Raw genomic sequence first — 13,627 nt, 5'->3', positions numbered from 1 at the left:
GATATTGCCAGTTACAATCTTGCTGTCATTGTAAATGACGTGAAGGGTATATTCAAACTTGCCAGCTGCCAGTATCACCCGTTGGTTCGACGGGATCGTGCAGAATGGCTGACATATTCTCGTGCGCAGTGAAGCTGTAAAGTACAATGGGCTGGGACCCATTAATTGAGAAACCGAGCATAGTGGGATTGGAAGAGGCGGGGTATTGGTACCCGAAGTCATCTGATGCATCAACTGTGGTGTGTTGGCACCTGACCCATAGGTAGACGACGACTTTTGTTGTGGAGTACTTGCACCCGACAAATACCCTTGTTGTTTTTGTAGTTGTTGTTGTTGTTGTTGTTGTTGATTCATAATCATCGACTTGTCTTGTTTTTCCTTTTCCTTTTCTTGTCTTTCTTTTTCTCTTTCCTTTTCCTTTTCTTTTTCCTTGTCGTATTCGTATCGAAGATACTGTATTTCATTGTTACTGCCAATGATTAGGATTCGGTCCGCTTGATCATTGTTTCGTGCGCCAATGACATTGACCGTCGCACCAGACGATGATGACGAGTTGATATTTTGGAACAAAAACAATTTAATTGGGACAAATGGCACAGAAACCATTTGAAGGGGTTTGAGACGTCTGAGTTGGATAATACGTTTGTCACGTGGATGTTTGGGAGGGTCGCGAGGTGGATGTGGTTGGTGGAATATCTGACTCGGTGTGACACCAAAATTGTTGATTTGTACACGTGTAGCCTCCCTCAAAATAGTGTCTTGCATTGCACCAATATCCACACTTCCCTCGTACGTCAAATGATAAAACACATTGTTTGCCTTGACCGCTTCTTTTCCCTTTTGTTTGTATCCAAATATCAAATCGACCCAATGATGTATCGAAGCAGACACATGCTCGCTCTCCAACGCCATACGGTTCATGGCGATAAAGTTGTGTGGCTGTCCGTGTGCCCATGGCGGTAAAACCACGTCGTCGAGTGGTTTTCCATTCTGCTTTACTCCAAAATACACTTGATTGTTGTTGACGAGGAAATCGGGGCTATAGAAAAACTCGGGTGTCAACTCTTTGACATCGGATGAGCTGTTGAGACAATTGCGCCAGCAATCGGCCATACTGTCAAACATACGATCGGCATGATCAAAATGTCCACCCTGTAACTTGATAAAGTGTGATGTAAACGGTTCACTTCTCATCAAAAAGAACATAACACTGCCACTCGACGAATAATGAGTTCCATACATAAAAGCAGGTATCTCCTTTGGACATTGTGCATATCTTTCAACAAATAATTCTAATCTATTTGAATTTAATGCTCCAATTGGTTTTGATAAATCTCTATATATACCTTAAAAATAAAATAAAATAAAAAGTTAACTTAGTAGATTAAAATAATAATACTTTGTTTGTTTTTTCATTTCATACTTGGATCATTTAAATCAATTACATCTGATTGATAATCTGATAAAATCCAAGGGAATACAGGATATTGATTTAAATCATTATAGGATCTACCGGCAATAGTGTTGAGTGTCATTAAATATTCAAAGTTTGAAATTTCTCTCTTTTTCCATCGTTGTGTTGGGGATAGATACTTTAGTACCATTTCTTGTGGTGACGCACGGTCAAATAGAAAAGAAGGATGACTGGAAGAGGATTTAAATAGGACACCTGAATCGACAATGATTGGTGTGATGGCTTTGATGAGTTGCGCAACCACTTGTGACGATGGAAAGTTGATAAACACCGATTGAGTTTTATCATTGAAAAATAATTCCAGTGCAGTTGGAAGCAAGAGATATCTTCTAAAATGAATGCCAGTCAATTTTCTAATATCAAATACTTGATCACGTAGATGGTTTCTTGGGATACTCTCATCCTCTTGTTTCATTCCAACCGGTGAGAATACCAATGTTCTATTAGGGAATAGTATCACTTGACATCTAACAATCATCAATGGTTTGATCAATTCTCCAATTGTATTGTAAACCACTGATTGTGTTGAATTGTTAAATCCACCACCTCCAACACCTCCGACAACATAGCTATCTGGATGATTCTTCATATTATTAATTGTACAATTGCTATGTATTGGAGTAGTTGAAGTTGTAGTTGTAGTAGTCGTCATTGAACCACTACCTCCTCCTATAGAAGTAGTGGTAGTAGTATTACTTGATTGACCATCAGTAACAAGACACCAATCTTGTTCATGAGCTTGATCAAGTATGATTGATGTTTCATTTTCACCAAGATTATCAATTTCAAATCCAACTAGTCCGCCACCATCATCTTCAAGTGTAGATTCTTCTTCCAATTTCTTTTTCTGTTTGGTGATTAGTTTCTTTAGTATCTCTTCTTTTTCCTTTTCCTGTTTTTGTTGTTGTTGTTGTTGTTGATACAATTGTTGGTGGTTGGTTGTTGTCAAACTAATCGCTGCACCTTGGTGATCCGATCCATTATAGTCACGTTTCATGACCAAGAATTGGCGTAGGTCATTCTGATGGTTGTGTAGTTTATACAGTTTTTTAGGGAGTACTGTCTCTCTGTATCCAAATGGTGTGCGATCAGTTGTAAGACTCTTTAACACTCGATTGAAAAACTTTTCAGTTGTTCTACGGTGCTCGACGATGAGTGTTTCAAAGGCAGTTCTTCGTTGCAACTCATTCATCTCTTTTTTCTGAGAGATGGAGAAACACTTGGTATTAATCTTTTGCAACTTTGATGCCAGCGATTCATTCTCTTTGGCTTGTTGTTGTTTAAACACCTCGACAATCTTGTGTTTGCGCGACATGGCAAAAGCGGGTAAGAGATTGGCATTTTCATGTTGATCTTTGATTTCGTGCAGACGATCGAGTAGCGGCAACTTGTAGAGCAGTCGTTCTCTAAAGTACTTTAGAAACTCGGGATGGTTGCCGTCGGCATTACTCTCATTCAACGAGGTGATCATGTGTACCTGGAATATGTTGGGAGAGGCTGCAGCACTGGTCGTCGGCTTGGGCGAGAGGATACCCGACAGGCCAGACGCAGGTGGTTGCAGATAGTTGTCGACCAAGTCGCCGTAGGTCTTGAGCAGTGTCTTGAGAAGCGACACCATCGCAGACTGTGTCTTTTGCAATATCTCATTGGCACTACTACTTCTATAACGTCTGATGATATTGATCAAGTTGGAGATGACCCACATTACATGCTTGACCTGTTCCTTTTGGTCCTTTTCACTGGCCAATATAATCTGAATACGTGTTGAATTCTTGGCAATGATTTGGTCCATCTCTTCGGTGATCACTGGCATACCCCATGTCTTGACAGTCGATAATTCCTCGAGGTCGGGTTCATCATCCTCCTTTTTATCACCAAAGAAGCAACTCTCGGCCTCTTGAAACACACACATGACCATTCTAAGTATTGTATTAATTGATGACTTTGGTTTGGATGGATCTTTACTATCACCTCCTCCACCTCCCCCTCCACCAATGTTTCCGCCAACATCTATGATTGGTAACTCTTGTGTCTGTGATGCCGAAGTGATCAGTGGAGAGCTCTGATTGATCGATTGAGTAATATCAAATATATCCAACAACTTTGCAACCAATCCAAAATCTTCCCATTGTGATTGAGTATTTCTATGTGTCAATATATTCATTGTTTGTGAAAATATAAAATCCTCGATAATTGATATTAAATTTACATAATTCTTTACAATTAATAAATTTCTAAAAAAATAAAAATAAACAATTAAATAAGTAAATAATAATTATATTATTAATATTTTTTTTTATCTGGTTTACATACAATGGTGGTTGTTTAATATCAATTTCAAGTTTAACTAAAGATTCATAGAATATTCTTCTTTCAAGAGGGGTGCCATTGGGAAGAACAAAATAAATCCATGCAATTGTTTCTTCAACAATTCTCCATCCATCCTTTTTAGATACACATTCATAGAGTAGTATTTTGAATATACCGGTAAGGATCTCCTTTATACCAGATTGATATACTCTAATATTGGTTGCATTATTAATGTTATTGACACTTTCAAGAAATGCTGAAGAGTTTGATGAAGATAAAAGGAATGGGGTAGATGAAAGGGGAGGTGACCAAGCCGGTGAAGAGGGTGTAGAGGGAGGGTCAGGCCATATTCTTAGGAACCAACTCTGCCATCTCTCTTGTTCCAATATCTTTGTTCTAAAGTTGGGCAGATGTTTGAGTGATAGGAATATTTCATTGAGGATTTTTTGTTGCAACGATGGTAATGCTCGAGTAGCAGTAAGTGTACAAATCGAGAGGATGGCATGAATATTTACAATATCGGTTTGTCTTTCAAAGTCATCGATCAAATCCAATAGTGGACTGTTTGGTGTTTCGGCAAGAGAAGGTGCAATTCGGTCAATTGAAACCTCTGACAGTGCTCGATAGATTAGATCAGTCATATGTCCAACTTCGAGTAATGATTCAGTGACAAGTGACATGACATCTTCAACTGAAAGTTTTGCCTTTGATCGATTTGCATTGCCACCCGACTTTATATACTTTCCAATGATTTTGATGGTCAACACTTGAATGTATTCATTGTCACGTTTCAACAAACCAAAGAATAACTTTAAATCTCCACAGTTTTCAAAACTTGTCATAAATCCTTTTGTACCACTATGCATAAATTTTAATATGATTCCCAATGTTTCAATCATTACTATATTATCACATGATGAATCTTGTAAAAAATCAATTAAATCTTGTATTTCTGGTATCTAAAAATTAATAAATATAAATTAATTAAAAATAGGTGATATTTATATTAATTATTAATTAAATATTATACATACTTCATCTTTATCATTTGAATTGGTAATTATTATCATTTCAATCAATGTAAACATATAAGATAGAATCTCTTTAATATCATTTGGTGATAAATGAGATTGATGTAATTGTTGTTGTTGTTGTTGTTGTGATGGTGTAAGGGATAGAGATTGGTTGAGGAATAATTCACTGAGATTATTTAAACTATTTGATAACGAGTCATTTGATGAGGATGATATTGCAATTTTTGGTGGTGTTGCAGGTGAGCTTGGTGGTCTTCTATCATTTTGTGTATAAAAGAATTTAATTGAATCTAATAAAAATCTAACTGTTATATTTTTTCTAAAATACTATATAGTAACTGATTAATATCATTGTATCATTTTAAATGTTTCCTTTGCTTACCAATGAATAATTTATAGTTTTATCTAATGCTAATTTTAAAAGTGATATTTGAATTTGTTTACTTGTATTTATCCAAATATAAAAATTAAATATAATATTATTATAAATTGATAATAATAATATTTCTAAAAAAAACAAATAATAAATAAATATTAATATATCATTCTTTTTTTTTCTTTTCTTTCTTTTTTTTTTCTTATTTACCATTTTTTGAACAAGAATTTAATAATTCATTTAAAGATAGGATTAAATCTTCACCAATATCAATTGATTTGTTTGATTTAATAATCTTTTCCAATAGTAGACCCAATACTTGAAAGCCATTACATTTTACCATTTCATCTTGAATCATTGTATGATTGGTAAGGATATGTGCAATGAGTGTCAAGATGGATGATATTGTAGGGTAACTCGAACTGGTGTTGATTGAACTACCAAGAGAAGGATCGAGTAATTGATAGAGTAGATAGAATAATGTTTGAGGTCCTCCCAAACTATACATTGAATCCTTGAGTGAAAAAGTTGATAAAATCGTTAGATTGCCTGTCGCATGTGCATTGATCACCGTATCTGAATCCTTTTGGTGTCCAATATCGTGACATATCCCTCCATGGAATGATTTTGGTGAATATGAAAATATTAATTTTGGAAATTTACTACTCATTGCAACATTACTAAAAAAAAAGAAAGTAGTTGGTTAATGAATATCAATAAAATGAATCAAATATAACATACTTTTGATATTGAGGTGATAAAGTTGTATTTGATCCAATTTTATATAATTTCAATACTTGTTTATCAGTTAAACTTGATGATATTAATGATATTGATCCAATTTGACATTGTAAACTAAAATAAATCAAATAAATTGATTAATACTTTGTAATTATTATTATTATTATAGTTATATTTTTATATATATATTTACCAATTATTAATATTTGAATAAATTGTACCAATTGAACATCTATTTAAAATTTTTGATGTTGAAGGATATTTAATTTCTTCGCTGTGTATAATTTTACCGTCTATATAGACTGACAATAAAGAACTTTGTTTAAATATCCATTTAGAAGGTGCTTGTTGAATGACAAGATGAAACCATTTGTTGGTTGGGAATTCATGTTGTACTTGTGTTTTAAATTTCGAGTTGACACATATTGTCAGACGTCCTCTATTGTTTGTAAAGTATGCTTCCACTCCACTGCCATTCTCTGATAGCATCGATATGATTCTTGGTTCATAAGGTTCCCCATTTTTAAATTGATTCGTATAGGTTTTAATATTAATCCACATTGTAATACAATATCCCAAATTTGGTAATTTATCTATTGAATCAATAATTAATCCCTAAATGAACAAGTATTAATTAATATATTATATGTTTAGATTTCTTAGACTTTTGATTATTACTTACAGAACCTAAACCTTCAAAATTAAATATAGATGATGGACCTTTATTTAATGCCATTGAATCTAAGCATTTAACCAATGGTATCAATCCATTCTAGAGATAGAAAAAAAGTAAGTATTATAAATTATAAAATAATAGTCAATCAATTCTAATATATTACATTTGATAAAAGATTAATTGGGTTTGATAAATCCAAATAAGATAATAATATTTTAAGTTGTAATACAGATATATGATGACTACCTAGTACATCAACAAGTGACAATGCACTTAATACTTGTTTGTTGTCTAGTTTAGGTAAGAGTTGAATGATTTCATCCAATAAAATGACATTCTTGTGTATGCAAATAGTAGTTGATCGTTGTAATGGTATTGAAGATGATGATGTCGATATTCCATTGTTATTACTACCACTGCTACCTGTCGATGAAGTTGATGTTCTCAGGCTATCACCCGAAGACACCAACAGTTTAATACAATTGTGTGATGATTGACTGAGCATTGCAGACAATTCTTCAAGTATGTTGATCTTGATCGAAGAGGATGTAGATGGATTCTTTAGAAATGATATAATATCAGATAATGGTGATAAATCTTTAAAATGTTTTGTTGTATTATTACTTGTATTAAGTTGTTGTTGTTGTTGTTGTTGTTGTTGTTGTTGTTGCTGATCTGTAGTAGAGATATCAATACCAAACAATCGATTAAATAATTCATCTACGTATTCCTTTTCAGATTCCATCTTTGAAGCTCCACTCATCGATGATGATAACGATGATGTAGATGATGATAATACTGAATTATTACTACTACTATTATTATTATTCATTCTCTTCTTCAAGACAAGTACTTATTCTTTTAGTACTACAAAAATGAGAGTAAAGTAAATATAATAATAATAGGTTGAAAAAAAAGAAGAGTGTGTTCTGTCTGTCGTTGTCTCGATGTGATGATAAGTATTGGAATTGAATGAATAATAGTTGTAAATTATAATATATTCATTGATTCACTGCCTGGGTAAATATATATATGTAAAAAGTATATCTGGTTAAAATTGGACAGAATCCACTGTATTTTCAGAGAGAGACAACGAAATAAGGGGAAACCAATAAATATTTAATTTGATTTAATTTTCCTTTTTTGATGTTCATGAAAATTTGATAACATGCAAAGCAGCAAATGGCGAGCATTATTTTTATTGTCATCAAATCAAATCATCATTTTAACAATAATTAATGCATTCTTGGATCGAAAATGATTAACTAGTTATATATTTCATATTTCATTTCCTCTTAGGACACGAATACACCTACTCCTCTACTAGTTCTACCATCCACCATCTACCTGTTTACTTCTAGATTTTCGTCGTGTTTGCATCACCAACACATTAGATCTCTCATCATGATTAGTAATCTCAGTATGGTATTTTTTTATATGTTCACAACAAGAGATAGACAGATAGACAGATATTATATATTATACCATCAGTTATATATCACTCTTCAATTTGATTTATTGCTTTTTCATTCTTTGCTTTTATTTAGTATAAAAATCACCTAAAAAGGAAAAGATTGTAAAAAAATCAAAAGGAAAGGAGAAATCAATTTCCACACAAGTTTCACCATCAAAGAATGATGATTCTGATTTCTCACTATTAAATCAAAGACCTTGTAACTATGGAAGAGAATGTGGGTACCCACACTCACATTGTCTCACTTCCTCTCCCATAGTTTCAGGGTCCTTTGCCGGCCGCCAAAGTCTTCTGAACACAGTCCATGCTCACCAAAGGAATCCCCCTCCCTTGCTAATTAAAATAAAATATTATCATCATCATCATTCTTTCTTTACATTATTTATTTATTTAGAGTAACTTTAAAAATATTTATTAATTAATTTTGAGTTTTGATTTCTTTTTATGTAATAGTACCAAGATCATAATAAAGATGGTATTCAAACAAAGTGTGAAAACAATCCCTGGCAATGACAATGATCTCGATGAAGATGTTCCAAAAACATCAAACATACTAGCCTTTGGTTTACACATTGATATATTAATACTTGTTTCAATTAATTCTACTTTTTGTAATAACAAATGACTATTCTTTTCAGCATCGATTGCAAATTTAATTCCTTTTGAATAATTAAATTCTTCGATTGATTTTAATGATTCTCTCCATTGATTTTTAATTTCCATAAATTGTGCCAATAATTCAATATATGGATATTGTTCAATAAATAATGAATAACTTTTAATTGCTAAAAGGAATAGAATATTATTAGTACAATAATTATTATTATTTTCTATTTTCTATTTTCTATTTTCTATTATCTTACAAGGTTTAATATTTAATAATGAAATTGCATAATTTGTTTTTGTAATTGAACGTTCCAATGAAGACATTATATAATTACGATGAATAGAATCCTTTTGGTATTGTGAAAAGTGAGAGAATGGATAGGTAAAGGTTTTTGAAAATGGTGAGTTTCCAACTGCCCATTGCCAATTTTGTATGGTGGTTTGTTGAGCTTGACTGTATGATATGTATTGTGGTACAAGTCCACCCAACGCAGTAGCTGTGGCAGCCAAGATGGGTGTCAATGGGTTATTCAAATAGAGTTTAGTCTTTTTGCCATTACATGAAAATGTCGAGCTTTCATAACCAACAATATTGGTTTGTACTCCGATCACCATATTATTTAATGTCTTTGCTTGTAGATTCTTATCAATAAATACTGGATGTTTAGAATCCAATGAGAATATAAATATTGGTATATGTTTTGATTCCATTATTCCTTCTGAATCTAAAAAAATACATAAATAAAAGAAAAGAAAATTAATAATTAATTATTATATTGTTTGTTTGTTTGTTTTTTTTTTTTGAAAAATTACCATGTTTATCAGGATCCAATCTATTTAATTGATATTTAATTTCCTTTGAATCAATATAATAATGTAATTTAGTTTCAAATTTACCATCATCGGTAATCGATGGTAAAAGTACAGTTCGAAGTGAACTTTGATATGCCAATGCCAAAGATGGTTCTTCTTCCATTGAAATGGTACTAATTGTAAAACTAAACTCTTGTGAAGTTGTCTTTAATTTACTAATCTCTTCTTTAAATAAATCATAATTAAAATTAAATGAATCTCTTGGATTATAATTCTAAAAAAAAAATAAAAAAGAAAAAAATTGGTTAAACTTATGAATATTTAAATATTTTACTTTACTTTTACTTCATACCTTATGATCACTAATAATTAAAACATGGAAATTAACTCTATTTGAATATTTAACTGAAAATAAAGGTTGAGGTTGAGCTATTAAATATCTAATACTATCTGATAAAACTGATGAAAGATGTGCTTTGAATTTGTTTTGTTCATTATCTTCAAAGTATTCATACTAAATAAAAAGAAAGTAAGTTACAACTATAATAATTCTTTTTTTTTTTTATATTACATACATAATTTCCTAATAAGAAATCAACTTCATCAATTTTATCTAATAAGGAATCGATATCATCAGTTTTCTTTTCTTGTAATATTTGATTTAATTCATATTTTGATTTGAGTAGATTTTGACAAGAAAACTCTTGATCGTCAGTCATTGTATTTGGATCTTGTTCGTCGTGCAATCCATTCATACAATTGATTTCGAGTAGAGTATCGATCAAAGTCAACTCTGATGCAATCTTTTGTGTCACATCTTCGAGTGTGATCGATTGTTCTTTTTGTTGTCTCTTAAAATCGGTCGACAAATTAATCTTTGGAATCTTTGGTAAAGATATATTTGATTTTAATCCTGTTCCACCAATTGCTGGTCCCCATTCAAATGGTCCTGCTGTTAAATCTATAAATGTAAATCTAAAATTAAAATGAAAAGAAAAGATAAATAAACATTACATTATATTATTGTTTTGTTTTTGTTTTTTTACCTTTTTTCTGAAATCCAAGAATCTACTAAACAATTTTCACTTAGATGATATTGTTGTGAATTGATTACATAATACTTTTCCTCTGGACTACCATCTTGAAGTAATACTTTGGCATTGTTGATTGGTGTCTTTTTCCTTAATCTTTCTTTACATTGTTGGTCAGATTCATGATCCTCACAATCAAAGTTGTACAGAGGTGCAGAGAGACTATCTGATTTGTTTCTATATCGATTAAATTTACTTGATATTTGTTCAGCCCATTCTTTGGATTGTAGACCAACATCTCTATACCATATACTTGATGTTTTCGATCCCGTAGCCGTCGTCGTTCCAGTTGTCGATGTAGTGTTGATCTTTACAATCTCACCTGGTTCTTCGTTCTTGTCGATACGTTCAAAAGCAAATTGATAACCATTGTTACCATAGACATCGTGTACAATCTTGGGACCTGTCTGACCAGCTCGATAAAGTTCCTCCAACTCTTCATTTGCAAATCCCGTTCGATAACCATAGAGTGCGTACTCTGGTAATGGATTGTTTGGATTTAAAATATACAATGTATAAGACTTTTCACCAAGTCCAAGATGCATTGACAACGACGACAAGAGTGAAGTGACAAGGTTGGGATTAGTATAGAATCGGTCTTGATACTCTGCCTCCTCTGGTCTCATATTCCAATAGATTGCATCTTCAATTAAAGTATTTACAAGTTGATTCACTTTACTCACATGAATATTAAATCTAAAATAAAATAATAAATAAAGTATAAAGTATTAATAAATACAAATAATATTGATCATCTTTTCTTTTCTTTTCTATTCTTTTTGTACCTATATTGAATATGAGTTTTAGGAGTTTCATAACGTTCATTTGTAGTGTAATCCTCACCAAAAGGGACGATAATGTGAGGTAATGAATGTTCCAAATGTTCAAACCATTCAGTCAATGTATCAGATGCGAGGTCAAAACCAAGATTACCCTCTCCACTAAAACCAATAAAGATAAAGTTGACAGGTATATCAATGATCAATTCCTTGGTTGTAGTCATACCAATAAAGTGACTTATAGTCTCTGAATTTAACCATTTCGAATAGAGACGATCCTCTTTTTCTTGATCATTGTCACCTATAATATAATATATTGAAATGTACGTTAAATCAATTTGATCATCATTATTTGTTGTTATCTCTAGATCTATTCTACTCTATCTATGTTATTACCATTATTATTATTGTTGTTTCTATCTTGATGATGAAATCTTTTATCTTCTACGATGTTATCTTCGTCGCCATGATCATGTCTTTCCTCATAGTGTACAGCTCTTTCTTCATTTGCTGTTGGTGATGATAATACACTGACGATAGCAACCACCGTCAACAGCAATAATACTACTACTAATGACTTTATATGAAGATTCATCTCTTCTCATCTGAATGATTGAATAATTGAATGATTGATCAAACCACCATTCTCATTTAAAAGGTCATGCATGAACTTCACAATGTCTCTTTAAAAATTAAATTAATTGTTTTAAATTTCCAACTTGAATATAATTTATACATATGATGGATTATATGTCCGTTGAATGAATCAAGTGTGTATTCTGTTGTAGCATTAGAATGATATCATCCCAATTTAGATTAATATTCATACCATTCCTCCCTTTTCCCATCAACACACAGCCCACTTGACCATTAAATAAGGAAAGTGTAGGATGGATATTTACACCACAAACAAACATGGATATAACCTATAAATTCATCAATCCATTGTCATAAACATCATTTAATAAAATAAAAAATGAAACAAATAATTATTATTATTTTAACCATTCTCGTATTTCTTGGATTATCTTTTATTCAAGCAGAAGTATGCCTCTATTATTTTTTGATAATTATTATAATATTAATATTTTCTTTATTTTTTCTTTAGGATGCCTACTTTGCATTTAGAACACATGGATCAAAACATGACTTTATTTTTAAATTATCAGAAGTAGAAAAGATTGAACATACCAGAAAACTATTAAAAGATAACCGAAATGAACAACCAATCCATGTAATGGGAAGAATCAAAAAGACACAAAAAGATTATAATCCATACTACTCTTTTCATCTTGACCCTGATACTATCACCTTTTTCGATATGTCCATCGGAGTTTGTGACAGTACTCTTCAATATGTCGAAGAACATTTAGATCAAGTCGGGGGTGCTTTTCTTCCAGGATGTTTCTATTGTCCTTGGTCCTCCCAGTTAATGCGAGAAGTAAAGCCACAATAAATAAATCAGAATTCTACAATAATCTCTGCGCTCGTGTGATTGTCGTTTGCAGATTACAGATTATTCATTATTCAACGAAAAACCGATCATGAAAACCCATTGACCTCCATACCGACAATGCTTTGTGGCTTTTCTCCAGGAGATATTCCTCGAGATAAATTTTCGTTGGTCGTAGAGTTTTTGTTGACAAAGGATCTTTGAAAAAGGCCAGCAAAGATCAAATGAAAAGGCGATGGTGAAAACACACCTCGTTATAACCCAGCCATTGCTCTTTGCTTGATGTATCTTATGCGTGATGAGGAAGACATGTTCCCCTCAATCGTTCTCTTTTAAAAACAAATTATCTTGTTGTCTCTTGGCTTTTTGTTGTTTTGTGATTCCCTGTTAAGGAAAATTTGATCACACTTGAGATCTGGGCTCGATCGTAAAACAAATTAATTTGTTTTTTTGGTTGTTGTTGTGGATTTTTAAGGTTCTTGATTTTTTGGTCATCGCGAGTTTTTGTTTTGTCTTTTTCCTTACCCCCCACCCCAACAATGGGCTACCAATCCAGCCTTGAAAATTGAGGTGACACACGCGTCTTGGCTAACTCTCCTCTTTCTCCACACATCGAACAAATTGGGGCTGTCCCTCTTTACATTCTCGCACATCTTTGATAATTATTTTAAAAGAAACAAACCAAATCATCATCACCATCACCATCACTGTACAAGTGACTAGATTGATAGATAGATAGATTGATACAGATAAAGATACAGATAGATAGATAGAGTGATACAAAAATAACATACAAAAAA

The 13,627-nt window shown here is 32.2% G+C and overlaps 3 protein-coding genes across 3 annotated transcripts; 1 reads left to right on the top strand and 2 right to left on the bottom strand.

The window, feature by feature from the left end:
* Positions 1-52: 52 nt before the first annotated feature.
* lvsD (BEACH domain-containing protein) lies at positions 53-7,443 on the bottom strand (the record flags this gene model as incomplete). Its single annotated transcript, XM_004356286.1, has 11 exons — positions 53-134; positions 308-1,346; positions 1,424-3,708; positions 3,788-4,743; positions 4,819-5,145; positions 5,201-5,325; positions 5,405-5,874; positions 5,936-6,049; positions 6,129-6,550; positions 6,618-6,707; positions 6,775-7,443. The coding sequence occupies 11 exons, from the start codon at positions 7,441-7,443 to the stop codon at positions 53-55; spliced, it is 6,579 nt and encodes a 2,192-aa protein (XP_004356339.1).
* A 707-nt stretch (positions 7,444-8,150) lies between these two features.
* DFA_08855 (uncharacterized protein) lies at positions 8,151-11,969 on the bottom strand (the record flags this gene model as incomplete). Its single annotated transcript, XM_004356285.1, has 11 exons — positions 8,151-8,170; positions 8,228-8,265; positions 8,398-8,418; positions 8,636-8,870; positions 8,949-9,416; positions 9,505-9,778; positions 9,857-10,018; positions 10,080-10,479; positions 10,551-11,291; positions 11,381-11,675; positions 11,771-11,969. 11 exons carry the CDS (start codon positions 11,967-11,969, stop codon positions 8,151-8,153), a joined length of 2,853 nt encoding a protein of 950 aa, XP_004356338.1.
* A 381-nt stretch (positions 11,970-12,350) lies between these two features.
* DFA_08854 (uncharacterized protein) lies at positions 12,351-13,031 on the top strand (the record flags this gene model as incomplete). The annotated part of the gene is made up of 3 exons (XM_004356284.1): positions 12,351-12,419; positions 12,483-12,777; positions 12,883-13,031. 3 exons carry the CDS (start codon positions 12,351-12,353, stop codon positions 13,029-13,031), a joined length of 513 nt encoding a protein of 170 aa, XP_004356337.1.
* Between the last annotated feature and the right edge of the window lie 596 nt (positions 13,032-13,627).

This window comes from Cavenderia fasciculata, assembly GCF_000203815.1.
Source record: "Cavenderia fasciculata unplaced genomic scaffold Scf_ET2XIPL01COFD4-5, whole genome shotgun sequence".
Taxonomy (NCBI): Eukaryota; Evosea; class Eumycetozoa; order Acytosteliales; family Cavenderiaceae; genus Cavenderia; species Cavenderia fasciculata.
Note: the sequence above shows the minus strand (reverse complement) of the source record. Positions and strands in the feature narration are given on the sequence as shown.